This window comes from Glycine max, chromosome 10 (assembly GCF_000004515.6).
Source record: "Glycine max cultivar Williams 82 chromosome 10, Glycine_max_v4.0, whole genome shotgun sequence".
Classification (NCBI taxonomy): domain Eukaryota; kingdom Viridiplantae; phylum Streptophyta; class Magnoliopsida; order Fabales; family Fabaceae; genus Glycine; species Glycine max.
The window spans coordinates 38,474,693-38,496,809 of NC_038246.2; the positions used below are offsets into that span (position 1 = coordinate 38,474,693).

General features: G+C 30.5%; 4 protein-coding genes and 3 non-coding genes across 7 annotated transcripts; 5 read left to right on the forward strand and 2 right to left on the reverse strand.

The window, feature by feature from the left end:
* Positions 1–796: 796 nt before the first annotated feature.
* LOC100305594 (USP domain-containing protein) lies at positions 797–2,082 on the reverse strand. The gene is made up of 4 exons (NM_001250696.2): positions 1,853–2,082; positions 1,628–1,734; positions 1,364–1,476; positions 797–1,244 (listed from the first exon to the last, which is right to left on the reverse strand). Exons 1-4 carry the CDS (start codon positions 2,022–2,024, stop codon positions 1,148–1,150), a joined length of 489 nt encoding a protein of 162 aa, NP_001237625.1. The 5' UTR covers positions 2,025–2,082; the 3' UTR covers positions 797–1,147.
* A 2,091-nt stretch (positions 2,083–4,173) lies between these two features.
* Positions 4,174–6,902, forward strand: LOC100788066 (GTP-binding protein SAR1A). Its single transcript, XM_003536000.4, has 3 exons — positions 4,174–4,585; positions 5,296–5,427; positions 6,410–6,902. The coding sequence occupies exons 1-3, from the start codon at positions 4,457–4,459 to the stop codon at positions 6,728–6,730; spliced, it is 582 nt and encodes a 193-aa protein (XP_003536048.1). The 5' UTR covers positions 4,174–4,456; the 3' UTR covers positions 6,731–6,902.
* On the forward strand, positions 5,846–5,963 carry LOC112998253 (small nucleolar RNA snoR83). Its single transcript, XR_003263290.1, has one exon. It is a non-coding gene; the product is annotated as a small nucleolar RNA snoR83 (small nucleolar RNA).
* Positions 6,903–11,656: 4,754 nt separating the features above from the next.
* On the forward strand, positions 11,657–11,729 carry TRNAA-AGC (transfer RNA alanine (anticodon AGC)). Its single transcript has one exon. It is a non-coding gene; the product is annotated as a tRNA-Ala (tRNA).
* A 418-nt stretch (positions 11,730–12,147) lies between these two features.
* Positions 12,148–13,414, forward strand: LOC100804467 (uncharacterized). The gene is made up of 4 exons (XM_003535275.5): positions 12,148–12,272; positions 12,397–12,464; positions 12,684–12,909; positions 13,019–13,414. The coding sequence occupies exons 1-4, from the start codon at positions 12,161–12,163 to the stop codon at positions 13,123–13,125; spliced, it is 513 nt and encodes a 170-aa protein (XP_003535323.2). The 5' UTR covers positions 12,148–12,160; the 3' UTR covers positions 13,126–13,414.
* A 215-nt stretch (positions 13,415–13,629) lies between these two features.
* Positions 13,630–15,270, reverse strand: LOC100805000 (pentatricopeptide repeat-containing protein At1g09190). Its single transcript, XM_003535276.5, has one exon. The coding sequence runs from the start codon at positions 15,230–15,232 to the stop codon at positions 13,781–13,783; it is 1,452 nt and encodes a 483-aa protein (XP_003535324.1). The 5' UTR covers positions 15,233–15,270; the 3' UTR covers positions 13,630–13,780.
* Positions 15,271–21,169: 5,899 nt separating this feature from the next.
* TRNAP-CGG (transfer RNA proline (anticodon CGG)) lies at positions 21,170–21,241 on the forward strand. Its single transcript has one exon. It is a non-coding gene; the product is annotated as a tRNA-Pro (tRNA).
* The last annotated feature ends 876 nt before the right edge of the window (positions 21,242–22,117 follow it).

Here is a 22,117-nt window from a genome sequence, read left to right on the forward strand (position 1 = left end):
CTTCTTTTGTTTCATAAGTGTCTTCTTAAATTTTATTTTTTTTTACACTTACATTTGTACCAAATAATATTAGTTATAATCCTTTTTGCTAGAAAAGATGCAATACAATAGTAACATTGTAAATAATATTATTAGGGATTAAATAAAAAATTAATCAATATTACATTAAAAAATGACACTTATTTTAAAACTTATTTTTCTTTTTACACGATGGAAATAAGGCTCTAATTATCATAGTTTTTACTTTTCAGTTAAAGTTTAAAATTTTCAAAAACTAAAATCAATTTTCAATTTTATAATATTTAGGTAATCCGTGGCCACCAGATCATATGTGATTTCAACCAATAATGTAAAACATCAATAATTTAATATTTTAAATTAATTAAAGAACATTTTAAATTTTTTAAGATTTCTTAAATATTAGATTGTTAGTATGTCTCGATGACATAATGATCTCAAACCATTACGGTTGATAATTTCTCCTAAGTAAAGTTCCTTTTTGTTTCACGCTGAAAATATAATTTTTAAATAAATTTCACATATTTAATTTCTCGTTAAAAAATCCAAAATTAATTATAAGTTAAAATAATTTTGCATTAAACATACTAAATTTTACTCTTAATTTATTTTTATAATAAAAAATCCAAATATAAATCGAGACATTTTAAAACCAATTCTCTCAACCTTTATCCAAACACGCATAGAGTGGAATGACGAAATCAATGGGCGTGAGGAGAGATTTGGAATTTGGAAGCGATACATAACTAGGAAGGAAAAAAACAGATTGCGCTTTGAATGGATACTAAACATTTTCTTCTCTTTATTCTTTACTTCACTTACTTTCACTTTATCATGATTTAGGAGCATTATCAATATTCAATAGTTCAACATGGAGTACAAATTATGTAAAAGTAACAAACGAATAGGAAACTTTTGAATAGAAAATAATAAAGTCAAAACCAAAAGGCGTGCATCCTCATCTTCACTTAGCCTTTAACATTTAATATTTGGCGAGATATTCCTTTAGAGGAGAAACAAACAAAACACACAGAGCCCAAATAACACATAAGCGACAGAAGCAAACTGGTTGTCTATTTTTTACATAAAAACAAAGCTAGTAACGATTAATTTATTATTATTATCATTATTATGTTTCTCCGGTGGTTGGTTTTGGCTTCTTAACAATCAAAACCGGGCACTTCACGTTCTGTGCACAGTGATTGCTGACGCTTCCAAGGAAAGCCCTGCCATTAATTCAACATTCAAAGAATTAATTACTAACTAAATCTACAATTCACTTGTAGAGAAGTTAAACACTTGATTTAATTAAAAGGGTATGTTGTAATGTTGACTCATCACTCACCTCTTGATGAGACCATAACCATGGCTTCCCATGACTAAGACATCAGCACCCAACTTTTGAACCATCTGACAAATCACGTCCCTTGGATCGCCATTCTCTACCCTCGTCTCTACCTTAATTAATTAACCACACCAACGGTTGAAATATTCAGAAACTCAACAGAAGAAGAAAAAAAAAAGGAGGACATACATCATACATCATATATGTAATGTAATTAAATTAAGATTATAGTAATTAATTGATAAGGTAGCAAAAGGTACGTACATTTTCAATATTGTTACACAATTTCTTGGCTTTCTCCAAGACGCAATCGGCCACTTGTTGGCTATACCTCTCCATGGTAGCCGTTATGTCAGAGGAAAACAAATATCCTGAAAATATTAAGAAACACCACACAACAACATATAATCTGATTAATCAAAATAAACACCAACCTAAGTTACCTAGCTAAGCTTATGTGTTTTTTTTCAGTCCTATAGTGATGCATACCTGTGCCATCGAAGGCTGAATAAGTGACTCGAGGGGGTTTGACGTAGAGAAGAAGAAGGGTGTCTTTGGAATTTTGAAAAGCAAGGTTCTTAAGGCACCATGAGAGAGCATACATGCTCTCCTCGCCTTCATCCACGGCCACCAGGATCCGTCGTTGTTGTTCTTCTGCCATGTCAGATCACAACAAGGTTCAGCAAAGGATAAGTATCACTAAGAAGAGTGACTCGTGTGAGAATATGTGGCATATGTGTCTATTTATATATTTTTCATTTTTTTAATTTTGCCACGTGTCCTTATCCTAAGGTGACTTGACATCGAGCATGCAATGGATTTTAGTGCTGAATCTGTTGGCGGTTTCTGGGTTTGGGCTTTCTGGTTTTCGGTGTTTCAACACAGTGGGCCTTTCTACCCAAATTTGCTGAACTTGCCAGTTTCATCTGCCTATACAAAATAGCCCACCGAATTCTAAGCCGCAATATGATTATACAGTATTTACCAGGTTTCAAAGTTCGAACTTTCAAGGAATATAATTAATTATTGAATTTAACTTTTTCCAGAGTGAATGGTCAATGTTAGTGCTTACATTCAATTTTGGTTTAAGGATTCTGATATTTCGAATTCAATTTTGATTTGAAGTTTTAATATATTTAATTCTGACTAATATTTGGTAATTTTACTCAAATATTCTTGTTCTCTTTCTTAGTTTTAATAAATACAATATTAAATGTTTCAAGACAACAATGTTTATTAGAAGATAAAATTAAAATAAATATTTAAATATTTTATTAAAAAGTAACAACATAAGTCAATTTGAGATTGTTTTTTCAAAGACTAAAACTACGTTATTTTGAAATGGATGGAACACTAGTATTAAGGATTTAGAATTAAAATCCTTTTTTAATCACTCAATTTATGATGTTCAATGAATTCTAAATAATGCAATAATAAAAAAATTAATTCTATATGTTTTGGTATTATTGATTCTAATTAAAGTTCTCGAAAATTAGTATAGTTTAACTTTCAATTAAATGATATGTACATAAATCTTAATTATTGGATTTAAGGTTAAAATATAATTTTTGTTTACTTATTTTACTCAATCCGTAATTTCAGTCTTCCTATAAAAATTAAATGCATTCATTCTACTTATTTTTCAAAATCAATAATTTTTGTTCAACCCTCCATCATCAAGACGTTGACGGGTAATGAAAAAAATGTTGACCACTAAATAGCTACGTGACATTACGGATTTTTGGGTAATTTAAAGAGGCTTTTCAAATAATTAATACTACTTAGGCCTTGGCTCAAAAAAATAAACACTATCTGGACCTAAATATAAGATAAAATTATCAATTTTTATGTTAATAAAAAAAGTTAGTTAGGTCAATATCATTTAATCATACAAATTACATTTAAGAAATAATATTTTTTTCCTACAGTGTTATTCATTAAAATTCAATATAAAAAATAAAAAAGAATAATTAGAAATAGAATTTCAATTAATTAAAGGATATTTTTCAGACAATATCATCAAATAGGATAAAGTAGTTAAAATTGTTCATATTTGAGTCTTTTTTGTTGCTTATGATTGAGCATGAAGGAGTAGTTTTAATTAAATTCTTATTAAGTTAAATGCTCTACTAATCAATTTAAATAAACCATGTAAAAAATAAGCTTAACTATTCATTTTGTCAAGTAGTTTGTAAAAAATTTAACTTTTAATCCGTATACTTTAAAATAATATCTTTTAAGTTTATTAAAAGTGATATGAATATGAAGTAAAAAAAATTAAAAAATATATACATACATAAATGTGGAGACTAAAATGGATATTTTTAAGAATAAGGACTAAATAATTAATTAAATATAAACTTAAATAACCTTTTGGTTTCTAAAAAATGAGATATTTTTAATTTTATTCTCTAAAGAATTTTGTAGTCCTTATAATTAGTCTCTATTATGAACCTAATTCATAATATTTTAAATAGATGATGATTTAAAAATATTGTTTATTAGTAGAAATTACATGTCAAATTTCTTGACAACGCAAGACAATAATAAACAACCAATATTATTATTGTCTAAGTCATCAATTAACATTGTTATTTAATAATATAGATTAAATTATTGTTTTTTATAAAGATTAAAATGAAAACAAAATTATTTAAAAGACTAAAATTCAATGCTTGTAAAATCAGAACAGTGATTCAGCCAGTGAAGATACTAGTTGAAGGTTTTAAAAATCATGCTAGAATAAGAACCCTAGATAGAATTTTAACATCTATATAAGAATAACAATTTTTATAATTTGGAATTCAGCATTACCGGATTACCCGGTCACTAGTCCCTTCCCACGACAACACCCACAGTCCTATTTCCACACCCATCGAAATCGTTAAAGCAGCACAGTCACTCTCTAAATCGTTCAACCTCACACCCACTCCTCCGATATTCTTTTCTGCTTTAATCTTCGCTCTGTTTTCGGGGGTCAGATCTTAATGCCGAAGGCTTCGTATTCTGTTTGAATTTTGTTATCTATTGGGAGTGGAGTAGTATTTGAGATCGAGCGTAAAATATATAAAAATAATAAAAGAAGCAAAGGCGATGTTTTTGTTTGATTGGTTTTATGGGATTCTGGCATCGCTTGGGTTGTGGCAGAAGGAGGCCAAGATCTTATTCTTAGGTCTCGATAATGCCGGAAAGACCACCTTGCTTCACATGCTCAAAGACGAGGTTTCCCTTTTCCGCTTAAGCCCTGAATCGCTTTAAATTTACTGGGAATGTTATTCTTTTAGTTAGAATCCTTTTGTACAATTTAAATATTATTACGAGATTCAGTGTTTCAAAGAAGGGTTGCATGGCTAATTGTCTCTCTATATATCCTCTGCATGTTTTTAAATCTCGGTTGTGTTGTGATTAGCAATATTGTGGAAAATTGTGGCCGTGGACCACAATTTAAAGTCAATCCTGTGTATTTGCTGATGCAGTTGAGGAAGCCTCAAAAACTGCAATATTGTGCTCAAGGTTTTAAAAAAATCATCTGCAACCGCCATTGCAGCCTCAGTGTCATGGTTTTTGGGGTCTTTATGATTAAGTTTCAACCATCTGATTGCATTTGTATGCAATTTTCCGTAATATCAAGGATCACAACCATGACCACAATTGATTGCGCTGCAATTGTAGTTGTGGTCTACAATTTAAAACCAATTATCTGTATTGACATGTTTTGGTCTAATGTTTGTTTTTTTTTTGGTCATCTAACATCAATTTTTTTCTTTAAATGTGTTTTTCTCAACAATTATTTTCTGGTTTTAGCAAGCTTAACAAATTGATTTCACATATGTACTTTGTAATGTCTACCTTCCTGACATTATCATAGTTTATTGGGGCTAAAATATGCGCCTGGTTATTGGTATTTTTTTAAATGAGAATTGGTTTGGCAGAGACTAGTTCAGCATCAGCCTACACAGTATCCAACATCAGAGGAGTTGAGTATTGGGAGGATCAAGTTTAAAGCTTTTGATCTCGGGGGTCACCAGATTGCACGAAGAGTCTGGAAAGATTACTATGCTAAGGTCTTTCTCTCTTGTCCCTCTCCTAACACATACACACATTTGTGCATATTTTTATACCTGATTGCACCCCAACAGTTGACTTCTCAACTCTGTTTTACACCTGCAAACATCACTTGATGGAACTTGGCTATATACCTATAAGATTTGTCTGGAATTTAGGATTAAATCTTACTCCTCAATCTGATATGGTTTTAGACTTTTGGTCTACATGCTAATATTAATGTGTGGTTTGACTTGGAATATGTTTATTTGTCGTTCTAGCTGTTAACAAGGATAAAGTTTTCTTTCTATACTCATTACTGAACTTGCGCTGTAATGATCAAGTTGCCAAGAATACTCATGTGTTGAATATTACTATATTAGGACTATTGTCTAATTTATGTGACTAGAGCTTAGTTAAAGGATTGATGCCTTCATAATCCCAGCAAAATGGTTATCGTTTGTCTGATTCATGGGAGGCAGAAATTATACATGGAAATTCGCTGATAGCACCTTTTCTCATTAGAGTGTTGCTAATTGTATGTTATCAGACATATCTGCTGCTGATACAACTTTTTCCTATGGGGTGTCTCGTTGAGCATAATATATACATAAACCAAGGGATATACTCTTGCCTTCATAATTCTTGCTACTGATGCTCTAGTTGAGCATAATATATACATAAATCAAGGGATATACACATGCCTTCATAATTCTTGCTGCCAATGCTCTAATAGTATACCTCAGGGAGGGGGGGGAGAATGATTCTCTGAACAAATATAGCCCTCTTAGAGGTTGCTTTCCTTTTTTTTGGTTTTTTAGCTGTTGCTTGCATTATTATTCTCAAGCATTAAGCAATGCCTGGACTTTGGTATGCGCATCATGGCTTTTAAGAAGTTAAATGAATATTTTGACTGAGGACTTCTTGCTGGAGGTTTATTACATACTCACCTATGTTACTTTTAGAGAATTTAGAGCAAGGCATCATCCTTCTTTGGTGCAGGTAGATGCAGTGGTCTACTTGGTAGATTCATATGACAAGGAACGATTTGCCGAGTCTAAAAAAGAGTTAGATGCTCTGCTCTCTGATGAGTCTTTGACTACTGTCCCTTTCCTTATCCTTGGAAACAAGATAGATATTCCATATGCTGCCTCAGAAGAAGAGTTGCGTTACCATTTGGGCCTGACCAATTTCACTACGGGCAAGGGAAATGTAAATTTGTCAGATTCTAATGTCCGTCCTATGGAGGTTTTCATGTGCAGTATTGTGAAGAAAATGGGTTACGGAGATGGTTTCAAATGGCTCTCTCAGTACATCAAATAAATAGTCCATGTAGTAAGAGATGGCTTGGTATCCTGTTTCTAGACGCTTATTCCTATAGTTATGCTATAGAAATGTTGTTAGTACAAATTGCTGTTAAACATTTTTTTTTAGTACAAAAAATTGTTTAAAGAATATTTTATTAAAAGAAAATGACACTTATCCCTTTCTTTCACCTGTCCATTATATGCCGTGCAAATGTTAGTTATTTCTGGTGATCGTTTATCTTTGCTCCATAAGAGAAAGAGAGGGCTATAATATATACTTAAGGACTCTTCTCTCTATATCCATGCTTGGAAAACAAACATTTTCTTCTTGCTGGCTTTTGGCTTATTAAACAATATTTCACCTCTATTTTTAAACATTAGCTTCTCCCTAACCCTCCCACTTTCAAATATTTACACACCATTCACCATTGTGTTGTAAATCTACAAACTCCTACGATGTAGGCATGTAGCTAGCTACTAGCCAGAACTGCGGAGTCTAAAATGTTTATCTATCTAATCGGTATCCCACTTGCTATTGAATTTTCACCCTTTTTAATCATATTTGGGTTGCAATTCTTGTGGTGAAAAAGAAAAAGAAATATATTTTATTTGATTAATTCAATAAATTTATTTTTAACTAACATTTGAAACTCAATCTAAATATTAATTTTAATATTAATTTTTTAAAAATATATTTTTTCGAATATAGTTTCTTTAAAATTCATTTTTAATCACTATCTTTTGTATGTGAATTATGAACTAGATGTGAGTTACAATACCACAGGCTTTGCAGCCGATACCACTGTTATAAAGAGTATAATCCTATGTCAATTACACATCCATGGTATTTTGACTATTTTTCCCTCAAAATTGAGGAATGGTAATTTTGACAACAAAAGTGTCAAATTTTAAGAAATATTAACTTGTTTAATCTTATGAAATTTGCTCCAATGTCAAATAAATAATAACCTTTCAATCATCTTTTTATAATTAGAAATATAAATACAAATTCATTCTCGAGGAAACAAAAGATGATTGTTCAATTCATTTTCACTTGTAGTACTAATATGACATAATTTACAGATCCACTCTTGCTTGGATTTCTTTGGCATGACTAGTGGAGAAATGTCGTTGTCATCAAGTGTAAGAGATGACATCACTTTGCGCTTTGTACCATAAGGAGGAACACCTGACTTAGCCTACAATGGGATAAACAATATAATATAAGCTCAACGACCAATTAAAGAGTTTCAGTATTCCCTATATATTGACTCTATCTTCTCTTTAGGATGTTGGTGTATGAATAAGATATATATAAATATTATGATTGTTTAACATTGCCAGTAAAATTACAATAGTGAAAGTATGTTATGAGGATAATGTATTGTTGACTAGTGTTTAACCAAATAAATAAGATACAAGTATACTAACCAATATGGAGACTTTATTATCATTGTTTGTTATTATTGGGATTGTGGCACACCAAATACGTTAATGTTATTATCTCGATTGCATAATATTAGATTGGAAGACATTCAAACATGTTCTCGAAATCAGATTTCTAATGGGATTCCCAATGCAGTCTCTTATGTCATTTTTTTCCTAACTTCTTCCTCCAACTTTTGTCATCATGCCAATGCCATCTCTCTTGTGAATATCTGTCTCCTAATTTTCTCCTTCTCCAATTCTCATTGCATTTGCTTTTCCTCCAAATATCGTTATAATGCTTCGTTGACATTGATTGACACCAATGTTGGGAAAACATTAGGTGTCAGAACATTGCAAGGAAAAATCCTTAACGCAAACCCAGACCCTACAAATGAACTAATGTTAGAAAAACCTTGTATTTTTAAACAATGGGTCTCTTGAAAGGAACTGAAAAAGTGAGTGTTACCTTCCAATGAGTTTTCAGATACATAGGTGACAGTGGAAAGAGGACATGTTGTTGGTGATAATGTCCTTTGATTTTGGTCAGCATGAAATTTGAACTCCAAGAAAAGAGTTTGATTGTTAAACAAAGGAAAAAGCTTGGAGAAAGAAAAACAATGCCTATGGAAATGAGAGATGATGTGTGTGAGTGTGTGTGCATTATTGAGTTTGATAGTGGGATTAAATAGATGTGGTAGTGTTTATTGTTTGTGATGTGTGTCATGGTCAAATCTTGAGAATGAGACTAGAGTAAAGGAATTGCCTTATGTGTTTCTTTCTAAACTATGGAGATTTTGACTAAGCATTTCTCTCTTTAGTCAAACTTCATAAAAAAATAATTTCACTTTGAAAAAAATGATAAAAATGAATAAATATTTATTGTGTTAAAATTTTGAAATATTGTTTCAAGTTTTAAGCATTAAATATTTATTGACTACACATATTTGATAATATTAAAAATATAATTTTAATTTAATAACTAGTATTTTGACTCGTGGGTAAAATTATAATTTATATTTATAGTAAACAATTAACTGTAATATAATATTACTTTTAATTATTGATTTTTCGAAAAATTATTAATTAATATATAGATATAAAAGAGAGAAAGATAAAAATGAATACTAGTTTGAGATAATTATTTATGAAAAAAATACTTGTGTGAAATCAAATAATATTTCACATGGAACTATCAATATTAATTAATTACTTATTAATAAAATATTTTATTATAAATATATAAATTAGTTAAAAGCATTTAAAATTTTCCATTTAATCTTTTACTTTTAACTCTAACAACTTATTAGCAATTTCTTATTTAATTTTTCTAATCAATTAAATATATTTTATTTTTTAATTAAATGTATTTTAAACATAATATTGAATATAAATGTTGACAAATATATGACATAAGCAAAGGAATTTAAAATCTTGATTACTAAATGAGGGAATCACTTTAATGTTTTTTTTTCTTATGTTTCATATCAAGAATAACATTAATATCAACAAGGTATACGACATGATTGGTAAGCCCATGGTTAGGGATTCAATCTTTGATCTGAGTATTGGTAGAGGTCAATTTCTTTATTGAATCTTAACATTTTGAGAAATTAATCCTTGTCACTCAGTCGAGGATATTAGATTTCACCCAAAAATAAACATTAAAAATACCATTAATAATTTATTGTAGTTGATTATTTTTATAATTTTTATTGGAAACAATGTTAAGAATGAATTGGTAAAATATTAAATATAATTTCTTAAGGAAAATTGATTTTCATTCATTGGCTATTATTTTAAAGATAATTGTAAACAAAATCATGAATAAAATTTATATATTTAAACTGAAGAGATATGTAAAATAAGAAGGTGAGACTTTATTTTACTCAAAAAAGAAAGTGAGACTCTATTCATCATTAGACTGATTTAAAGTATTTTCAAATATAATTTGCATAAATTGACTTTAAATATGTCTTTGGTTTTTGACTTACATATTTTTACTTTAAATAAGTTAAATTTAAAAATTCTTGAAAATCTATTTAATATCAGGTGGAATTCGTGCGATGCATAAATCATACATTCAACTTTGATAATATTTTTTTTACTTATTTTTATTTTCTAAAAAACTATAAAGGTGAAAAAGGAGATTGGTAGTTTAGTCCAAAGACTTAAGTTCTTTTTTAAGGAATGAAAGTTGAATATTTTTATAAGTCGATCATAATAAATAAATAATAAACATTGATTAGTAGTTTGTATATGTATCAGAAAATGATTTAGTGAAATTAAACTCTGATATTTATTATTATTGTTTCTCGCAACACTTTTTCAATCTAGATCCTTGAGAATAAAAAACTTTTTTTATTAGTTTTATTTTCATGTTTTCATCTTTATCTTTGATTTTAACCATTGTTATTTTAAGTTCATTTTATATTTTATCTAATAAATAAAAAGTATGTAAATTATATTATACTAGTCCTTTGAAAAAATGATATTTAAAATTTTCATTTTATACTACTCATGTGATTTGATATACTTGTGAAACATATAACAATATCACCCAAAAATAAAATTATTTAGAAATTAACTTAGTTCAGAGTCCCTTATTCTATTCTTTAGGGTGTATAAGTTGAGACAACTTAATATATATATATATATATATATATATATATATATAATGAATTTTTTTTCTTTTGTAAGTCATGCATAATGTTCTTTTTATTTAAACTGCTATAATGATATGTTAATGAATTGTTTACTCAGTCAAAAAATGAATTGCTTACTCTTTTTTTTAGGAAAAGGAATTGTTTACTTTTAAGTTATTATATATTCAATTCCAAGTTTTTTTCCTAATATTTTCTTTTCTAGCCAAGTCTTTGTGTTACGGTCCAATTCATATTGGCAGGTCCAAAAGAATTGTTATTACTCTCTGTTATTAAATATAGGAAATAATAATAAGAAAGATGCTCTAGAATGAGTTTGTTGGCATTATTAGGAATATGTTTCGGCTTGCTGATTAGTGTGCGTGTGTAGCAGCTAGGTGTCGAATATATAACCATTGTAATGCATTGGAAAATCAGAAAATGAAGGAATTCAGTTTAAATATCTATTTCTTCTCTCTTCCTAATCTTTATCGAGTTCTCTCTTACTGGAAAAAGGTCTTGTATTACTTTGTTTTCGTGAAAAGTTTAATATCGGATTTGTTGGACATGTATACATTTTCTATTTTTCTTGTGATTTTCATAATAATAAAAAAAAAATTATAATTTTGATTTTAATTTTCAAATTCATGATTTTAAAACATTTGATTTCCTAATTTTACAAATGATCGATTTTAGTTTATTTATTAGATTATTAAATATAAATTATGATTAAAAAAGAATTTAATTATAAATTAATTAAAAATTATTCCTTAATAATTTCAAACATACCGTTGTTAATTTTGCAATTATGATTTTACTTACTAGACCTATAATGTATTTAATATATATTATAGATAAGTGGAAAACATCAATGTGGGGATGTAGCTCAGATGGTAGAGCGCTCGCTTAGCATGCGAGAGGTACGGGGATCGATACCCCGCATCTCCAGAATCTATATTTTTTTTGGTTTTTATCTCTGTTCATTTTTTCTTGTGAGTTGTGACTTTCTTGAATCCGGTTACGGAATCTTCTTTTAGAAATACCTAGCTGACGAAAATATGGCAAATCCATTCTCCGATATAACCTAAGTTCTAAAAGTCACACACTCCAAAAGTGAGATGGATTGAAAGCTCGAGTTGGTAACTAAATAATAATAATCTAATGCATTGCTTTCACTTTTGTATCGGTCAATTTGTCTGCACCTACTACAGGTATAAACTGGTGCTATTTGTTAACCAAACCACTGATTCACTTTCTTTTTTTTTCCATTATTAGATTTTTGTGTGGTGGCCTACTATATTCAACTTGTCTTGATCATAAAATCACAAAAGTTGAGTAATCAATCCCCTACGTCATCTCATTCATATAAGATTCCCCCCATGTACTCAACTGTGTTTCACACGAGTATAGTCATGGCATTTGCACTCATGCTAAAGGGAAATTTCAGCATCCTTGTTATACTTTCAATTTCTTTGTTTTGCTTTTACTCAGGTTATGATTATATCGTATCTATGGCTTCAACTAAGTTTTCTTTTTAACCATTTATTCTATGCACTACGGATCCTAATTTATACAATTTTGTGGCATATATATGTATGCCTGAAAAAATGAACAGAGGCTGCTGAGGGTGATTTGCAAGGACAAAACATGCTAAAGGCTCTATCGTGCTTTGACAATAAACTCGTGAGTAACAAATATTTGATGGCATTTGTTGGAAGCTAGCATGTGACTTCACGTTAACAATATGTTTTTTTCCCTCTTGAATGAAAGATTATTAATTATTTTCCACTTTCACTATCATATACAACACGAACTCAATCTATGTTTGGTCATCATCAATCTCGCTTCCTTTCTGACATATTCTTTTACCATTTCATTTGGCTTTTTTTGAATTTTTCCCAGATTTATGTTGGGTGTGATGAAGCATATAGATTAAACCCATCTGGGAATATTAACATACCACCGGTGGCCACTGATTTTTTCTGTAGTGGACCGTGCCTAACTGAAACACAGCTAGTGCTGAATTGCATTGATAACATACTATCCAATTTCATATTCTACAACAAGGCAACTTTACAACAAATGAGATATGCACTAAATGCTGGCTGCAGCTACTCAAGACAAAGAGGTCAGGATGCTAGTTACTTTCCACGGACACATATATATTAACTTGAACTTCTCTTTTTCAATGTTCTTATAAATTTTGCTGCTTTAACAAACATGTAAGCTATGTGTAGGGAACTTCAATTTGGCAGAGTATATCGGAGGAGAGACAAATAATGCTCCCAAGTTATCAATCGACAATCTCTTCATCCTGGCAGTAGCAGCAGTTTATGCAATGTGATTTGAGGTATTAGCCGCAACTAACAGATGCTCAATGGACTTCATTATATTTTAAACCGGATAGTGATAGCTTCCTACTTTATTGTAACGTTCATGACAGTTGTCTTAATGTACTTCCTATTTACAGTTAGTATAATTATTTATGGCTCTACGAAATATATCAACATATTACAAAATGAACGCACAAAGACAGAAAGACACAAAAACGGTAGTTATAATGTATAAAAATTATTTTACATATTACTCATTTGGAATAATACAAAAAAAAAAAAAAAAAATCAGGCTTCGGATTCAGTTGAAACTACATGGATTCTCCTTTATATAAAAACCACCAAAATTAAATCTGCAAATATGGATTACCTAATCTAAAAGGCATGATAAAGTATCCAGCGTGCTCTTGAACCAATCAGTACATCCAACTAAGAGTTTGACATATCTAAATAATTGGTTCCTTTATAATTCAAAGCCGTGGTGGTGAAATGTCAAAATTGTCTGGAGTTGGGACTTGATCAGTGAGATTGGTGGCATTCTCCAATCTTCATGGTACTACGTTTTTGTGTAAGTTAACATCATGCATGCATGCATGCATTAAATTAAAAAAGGGAACTCCTTTAGTTTGTGTCAACCAAAAGACAGCTATTTCTCGCAAGTTGCCACTATCCAGTTGCACTCTGCCCTGGAACTTTCTTGACACCGCCTCCCCTCATCAAAACCCTAACTTTCTCAACTTCATCCCACCTCCCTTCTTCAGCATAAACATTGGACAACAACACATAATTCCCCGAATTCCATGGTTCAAGACGAACGAGCTCCTTAGCCGCATTTTCTGCAATTTCCCTGTCACCATAAGTCCGACAAGCACTAAGCAACGCACCCCACAAGGCCGCAGTTGGCTTCAATGGCATGCTTGTAATCAAATCACGAGCTTCCCTCACGTGCCCACAACGCCCAAGCAAGTCAACAACACACCCATAATGCTCCAGCTTAGGTGAAACCTTAAACTTGACACTCATAGAAGCAAATAAGTCACGCCCTCTATCCACCAAACCCACATGAGCACAACACGCTAAAACCCCCACAAAAGTGGAATCATTAGGTTCAAAGCCTCCATGCACCATCTCCTCAAACAAGTTAACCCCAACTTCACCCTCACCGTTATACGCCAAACCCGATATCATGGCATTCCATGAAACAACGTTTTTACTTGCCATGTCGTTGAAAATGCTCCACGCGGCTTGCAAGTTGCCACATTTGCAATAGAAATCCACGAGCGAGTTCCCCACGTTAATAGTGTCTTGTAGGAACCCCTTGGAATTTGCATAGGAATGGATCCACTCGCCAATATCCACAGCTCCCAAGCGAGCACAAACAGGTAACACCGTGACCAAGGAAGCATCGTCGGGTTCAAAACCCTGCTCGAGCATTTCATTGAAAAGTTCAAGAGCCTTCTCCTCTTTGTTATTCTTAGCTAAACAAGACATCATGAGATTCCACGAAACCACGGTCCGTTCCTTCATTTGTCCAAAGACCTTCATACCCGTTTCCAAATCACCCATCTTGCAAAACCCACGGATCATCAAGTTCCAAACGACGACGTCTGGGTCACGCATTTCGTCGAAGACCTTGCTGGCATCGCCCATCCTCTCGCAACTCGCGTAGACCTCCAACGCGGCGACGCGGACGGAGGCGTGGCGCGTGAACCCGAGTCGAACAACGTGCGCGTGGACGCATCCGCCGAGAACGTAGTAGCGGAGGTTGGAGGCGGACTTGAAGAGAGGCGCGAGAGTGTACTCGTCGGGGGAGATGGCGCGGGTTTTCATGAGGGAGAAAAAGGAGAAGGAAGCGTGGAAGGGTGGGTGTAGAGAATGGGCTTTGATGATGGCGTTGAAGAGGAGGATGTTGGGGTTGTGGGTGTGGGCGAAGAGGCGCGTGGCGTAAGGGACTCTGCGGAGGGAGGCGCAAACGGAGACGAAGTGGGCGAGGATTTGATTGGATTGCTGGAGGCCATGGCGGAGGAAGTGACCATGGATTTCGGTGAGGTGGCTGCGGGTTTTGCCGCCGTGAAGGAGACGTAGAATTTTGCGCTCTATCTCCCTGCCTCTGCTCATTGACTCGCTCAATTAATTAATTCTTCTCTTCGCCTTACTTATTTCTTAAAGGAAGTAGTCTTTTTTTTCATGGTGGGCTAATCTAACTCATAAATGTATTGTTGAAGGATAAAAATATAAAATTTAATTATTAAAAGTATAAAAGTATGATAAATATATTTGTTGTTAATTTTTCGTTTGTAAATATTAATAAGTTTTATTAGACGGAAATTTTAATAATTTTTTTACTTAGATGTTAGTAAGTGAATAAAAAATGGTAATAAATTATTATTATTGGACGAAAATATCAGTAATTTTTTTATTTGACCTAAATATAAGGATGTTTTTATTTGACTAATTTATTAGACTCGAAATTTTATTTCATTTAAGAGTAAAATATAATTTTAAGATAAATTTTTAGTTTTTTTATCATTAGAAACATAACGTTACAATAATCACTTAAAAAATATATTGACAAATATAACTTAAAACAAACATAATAATAACGATAATATTGATTATCAACCATAATTTGTCTGTCACAATAGAAATTATCTAAAATAAATATTGTATCAGATTACCAAAATAAAATATTGTAACATGTATTAATCATTACAAATTTTTCCAAATTATCCTAAAAGATAAATATATCTCATATTTCACTTCTTTGAATATTGACTATTTTATTAATGATGATGGACGAAAATTAATGACTAGATATATTTATCACACTTTTTACATTTTTAGGGACTAAATATTATATTTTAATATTTTAGAAACACATTTGCCAATGAATTACATATTCAAAGACAAAAATGACTATTTACCCATTCATATTCCGAGAGAGTTGGAAGACAAAAGGTCAAGAAAATATTATATGACAAATATGTCCCTATGTTGACAATTAAAGATGGTCACGTTGACAATTATTTCAATAACAAATTTGTCTCTCTGTGTCATGTAGGTTATTCTTTGAACGATGATAGATGGAAGTTAATGGTCGGATATATTTGTCGCACTTTTTACTGTTTCAAAGATTAAATTTTATATTTTCATCTGTCAGGGACGCATTTGTCAGTGAATTACACATTTAAAGATAACAATGATTATTTATCCTTTTTAACGTAATTAACTCTTCTTTGTTTACTTTTTTTAGTTCTTTTGGAGGTCGACTTTACAAATGCTAAGAATAACATATTCCTTGGCTCAAGTTGGCCACCAAGAATAATATGAATCTATTTTGTGTATGTAAAATTTTGGTAAATAGTCATTTTTATTACGGGATGTGTAGAGCGCTAATAAATTTATTTCTGAAAGATAAAAATTTAAATTTTAGTTTCCGCAAGTGAAAAAAGTACAACCAATTTATCTATTTGTTAACTTTTGTTTGTTACCATTAATGAAAAGTTGATGTAACACATTTAGGGATGAATTTTTCAATGACCTACACATTTAAGGACGAAAATGATTATTTACCTAAAATATAATTTAATCTTTATTTTTTCTCTTTTTAATCATTACAAACATAACATTATAATAAACACTTTAACAAAAATAAGAAAAGAGGTTTAAATTTGAACAAACATAATAATAAACACAGTATTACTCTGAAATTTCTATTGTCAAAGTACTCCATTTGGAAACTATCTATGTTGAATGTTTTATTAAAAAAAATACTACTCCTTGATGTATGTATAATTAAATTAGAGAATTTTAATTAATAATGTTACAAAATTTAAATGGTTAAAATACACTAGTAGATTTTTTTTTGTTTTTTATTATATTCAATTTAGTATCTTATTTTTTTAAAAAAAATATAATTTAGTATTTTTTGAGTTTTTGAAGTGAGTCAAAATGATGTTTTAAAAAATGCTTATTTTTTTTATTTTGGAACATAATTTTGAATTTTTATTTTTACCAATTCGAGAGGTGAAAGTTGTCTAATTATATTCACATACATAAAAATTATAGAACCTAACATATGTTCGTACAAATAAGGATCATAAACATAGTGAAAATCATGTGAGAAATAAAATTAATGAAAAACAAAAAATTTAAAAATCTAATGTCATATTATTTTCTCTTTGTTCATGAAACTCAAAAGGATGATAAGTATTCTTTTCTTTTAACTAGTGAGTTTAGACTTCTTGAACAATCATCATCGTCCAAACCTAGGCCCATTAAGGGTTTAAAACTAGAGATCTTGACGAGTTAGATTGATTCAAATATACCGTAAGATTCATTATGGACTATTTATATTGATTTGGTTTAAATTCTGAATTTTTTTTGTCGATCTGAATCAAACCAAATAAATTAAAATCAAGTTGATGTGGTTCGAGTAATTAGATTATGACAAAAAAATTATATTAAAATTTTAAGTTTTTATTTTCACTTATTGTCTATTTAATTTTATATTAAAGCAAGGTAAAATATTTTAAATTTTTTATTTTAAAATATTCAATGTTTATAGTTATCACTTTGCATATATCATTAATTTCTTTGCCTTAAATATTATAAAAAAATTACATATTAACACGACCAAATTAAGACATTTGATACCATTAGATTAGATTAAATGAAAATAAAAAAGAATGACAAAGAAAGAAAATACAAAAGTTATAACAAACTTTAGACTGAGTTTGAAATATAATTTAACAATTAAAAACCAATTGATTTAATTGATATGGGTTAGGTTGAAAAAAGAAGCTGATAACCTAACCAATCCAAACCAATTTCATTGGTTTGATTTGCATTTTCAGGTTCATTGGATAAATTTGATTCAACGAATGCTCCTATTAAAAACATCAAAATAAAACCCTTAGCCAATTGGGCAGGTAAAAAAACCTATTAGTTAATATATATTTTTTTTCAAAAAAGGTTCACCATATTGGCGACAGTAGCTTTTTATACACGTTGGGGCTTGGGCATGACCCATTGGGCAACTGCAACGTTGTGGTGTGAGACTTTGTCGTATTTTTGTTCTTTTTTTATGCCATGTTTTTGGGTCCCTTGTGTAGGGCATTTGAGTTTTGCACCTCCCAACTTGTATCTTGCACCTCCAATTTTATTCATGTGAACAAAAATAGTCCTTTCACCAAGAACCCCATTCTGGAAGTAGGGTGATATCCTTGTTCTTCTTTCTCCTTGTTCATCTTTTATGCCATGAGGAATGCCTATCTCTAGCTTCTCAAATCTGCCGCCCCCTTCAACCACATCATCATCATTCTTCTCAGATCTAACTCTGATGAGAGTTTCCAAGGAGTCTTGGATGATGTGTTTATCACAGGAAGCTTCGCATAGGTCATGATTTCACCTACATTGAGCATAATTATTACCAGATTTATTAGTGTTGTGATGGTGTGACGCTACTCCACGCTTGTAGTGGAGGTAGCAGAGGAAGTTGTTGTTGATCAATGCAAGTCGTCCATGGTGGGGAAGGGAGGTGCTAAGACATAAATCATTTTGGGGTATTTTTGTCTACACAAATAAAATGAGAGGTACAGGATTCAAGTGCCCTTGTGTAGTTAGAGCTTCCATTCTTTCTTCTTTTGGGTTTTTTTTTTCACTGCTTTAAATCTCTATCTTGTGTGTGAATTATGTCTCATTTTCCTGGTTAATTATTTAGCCTTCACAAACCAAGATAAATAGAACCCAAAGGGTTGATGCAATGGGGTAATGTGTTACTACGTTCACATGAGTAAGAATAATCTATTTAATAGAAAATTTGTGCTCAATTTTTAGCATGTGAAAAAAATGATAAAAAAGACATATCATGTAATTTTTTGATAAAAAAACATCAAAATAATAATTACATGAATGCTTCGTTATTCGTCCATTTTCTCACAAATTTCCTATGAACTAATACAACAATCATATGAAATTGCTTTATAAATCTACATAAGTTACAAATTTATCTATTTATTTTAGAATTAGAATGGTTGGTTATACTATTATCAAATAAACACATTTAGTCATGAAACTATGTAACCACCTAAGGTAGTTTTATCAAATATTAACTATTTTTTCTTTAAGAAGCATTTAGGAAATTATAACATATTAAATAAACATTTTGGGATTAGAAGTGTACTATTATGAAATATTAACTCTTTTCTTCATTAAGTAACATCAAGGTTATGATTCTTTATTATAGGATTTAATTTTGTTTTCAAATAATAATATGAATAGTGAGTTAAAGTGTTGAGAGTTAAAACAATCAAGATTAATTGTTACTTTTAATTCATTATATTTTAAAGTTTTATTTTGATCTTTCATGCTTTTTAAGTTACATTTTGATCCGTTTCATTTTGGTGCATTAAGTTTAAAAAGTTGTATCTTAGTTCTTTATGATTTCAAAACTTTTATCTTGAAACTTTTAAAAACATAAAAGATCAAACTGAAGCATTTTAAACATAATGTATCAAAATAAAATAATACTAAAACATAATAGACTTTGACATTTAGTCAAAAATCAGTAAAAACACGAATAATTATATCTCAAAACAATGTCAATTCTTACTGCCAACATGAAAATACATTTGTTATTAAAAACTTATAGTAAAACATTAATAAAATATTAACTGATTTATTTATAGGTTTTAGTTGGGTTTAATCACACCTTTCCCCAAGCCATTAGTTTTCCAGTGCCATAATGATACATTTTCACACAATTGTCATGATGGTTTGAAGTGCAAGAAAAACTCACATGAAATCCTAAAAATTGAGGTATTTTTTCTTTGTAGGTTAGTATCTTGGGAAAATAAAAAATAGGTAGGGACAAAAAAGAAATGCAAGAAATGCAAATATATAATTATAATAAAAATGTACTTAACTAACAAAACACAAAGAAGTCATTGAACAAACAGTCCTAGTACCTATGGGTGGGTCTTGGATACTACAGCATGTTCTGTCATGGCGCCTCTTAATACTCATCTTTTGGTTTTGAGTCAACTACCGCACTCTTCGTCAATAAAACAAAAAAAAGTTAGAGACTTGTGGTTGAGATTTGATGTAAAGTTTGCACAATCACATGAGATTAGGCTACAAACTTCAAGAGCCTATTCTATTTTTTTCTTTTCCTCTTTATAGGGTACATAATTTTTTTTAACTCACTATCTTAACATCAATGTGAGATGAATTAAGGAAACTTACCTAATGATATAAGTGTGAGATGCAAATGTTCTCTCCTTGGGAGAACACCTTATTAACACAGATGACAAAACTTAGTGATAAAATTTGTTAGTGGTCACAATTACTATGAAAACCGTTTTATTAATTCTCATTAACTTTCATTAATCTTCATTAACCCTCGTTAGTATGTTATATTAAATTTATAGTGCAACAACAGCATCCTAAATAAGATGACTTAAAAACAAAATACGATAGCATGTGAAATTTTTGTTGAAGAAGAAAATAAGATTTACAAAAATACATCCATCACCAACATGCTCCCATCTCTTTGAAGTTTTTGGGAAGACACAATCTAGATTGATCATTTGTAAGAAGGTAAAAAGATTAACATGGAGCATGGGAGGATTCGCAACAAACTAAACACACTTGCATAAACAGGCTAAAGTTGCACATAATTTTTTTTCTCTCTTATCTTAATAGTTTATCATTCATTCTTATGTAAATCATTTATATCTTTAGTATTCTCAACTTTATAATTATTATGCACTAGAATTTTCATCATGTTCAACAACTAGATTATAAGTGTTGAAAATTATAAATTAGATTAATCTTTATTCAGTTTAAATGTAGAAATTTATTCTTTTGTTGTGCTTTCATTTATATATAATAATTTTATTTAGCTGATGAAAAAAATTATTCTTTGTTAGTTTGATTTAACTATTTTACGTGTCAATTTCTTTATTGTTATTTTTAGGCGTCGAAATTTATTATTGGTATATCAGTTCGTTTTGATGTAAAATTTTAAAACATGCCAATTTTAAGAATTGTAGAGGGTGTTTGGTCTAGTGGTATGATTCTCGCTTCGGGTGCGAGAGGTCGCGAGTTCGATTCTCGCAACACCCCTTTTTCAAATTATGTTCTTAGTTTATTTGAAAATTTTCTGAATTGGGTTTTGGGCTTCTTTGATTCAGCTTCAGCCTTTATTTTTATTACTTCGTTAGTTACACCGCTTTTCCACAAACCCTCGACTTTTAGTTCCAAATTTTTAACTATTTTTTATGTGGATTATTAATGTTAACAAATAATTCGCTTTCTTGATAGTAGGTGGACTATCAAAGAGATAGGTGTGTAATAAATAATAGAATGTAATAGATAATGATAACTTTGAAAGTAATATTCGTAAATGGATTGATTAGATACTCACATGAGGATTAAAATTGTTGTTCATGCCTGACAAAGACGAATACAAATATCTTGTTTTCAATTACAAGAACAAGAATGAATACTTTTTTTAAATCGAGAACGGGTACTATAATTCTACCCGACCCTACTGATTGTTATTCCCAATAATCCGTATTTTATTTATTTTCTCATAATCTTATAAAATGAAAAAAAAATAACTGCAATTAAAAAGATCCATTCCCTTAACAAACAATACTCTAAAAAAAATCCAATTAATCAATTAACACAAATTGTAATTGAAAAGTATGCGAACTGCAACAGTCAACAATAAGAAGCAGCAACGAATAATGGTTGTTTCCTAAAAAAATTCAGATACGTACTAGCATCCAAAAAAAACTCTCATTATTGACATTAATTTGGATGAGTCGTCTGAACATATTTGAATTTTTGCGTCTGTTGATGCAGTCAATCAGTCTTGTATAGTCAGATGAATTGACTCTCACTCAGCTCAGCATCTTATTTTCCTATGCTTGATCTCATGATGATGGAAGATTCGTTGCATTAATAAATTCTGCTCCGGGAGATATGGGTTCTAAT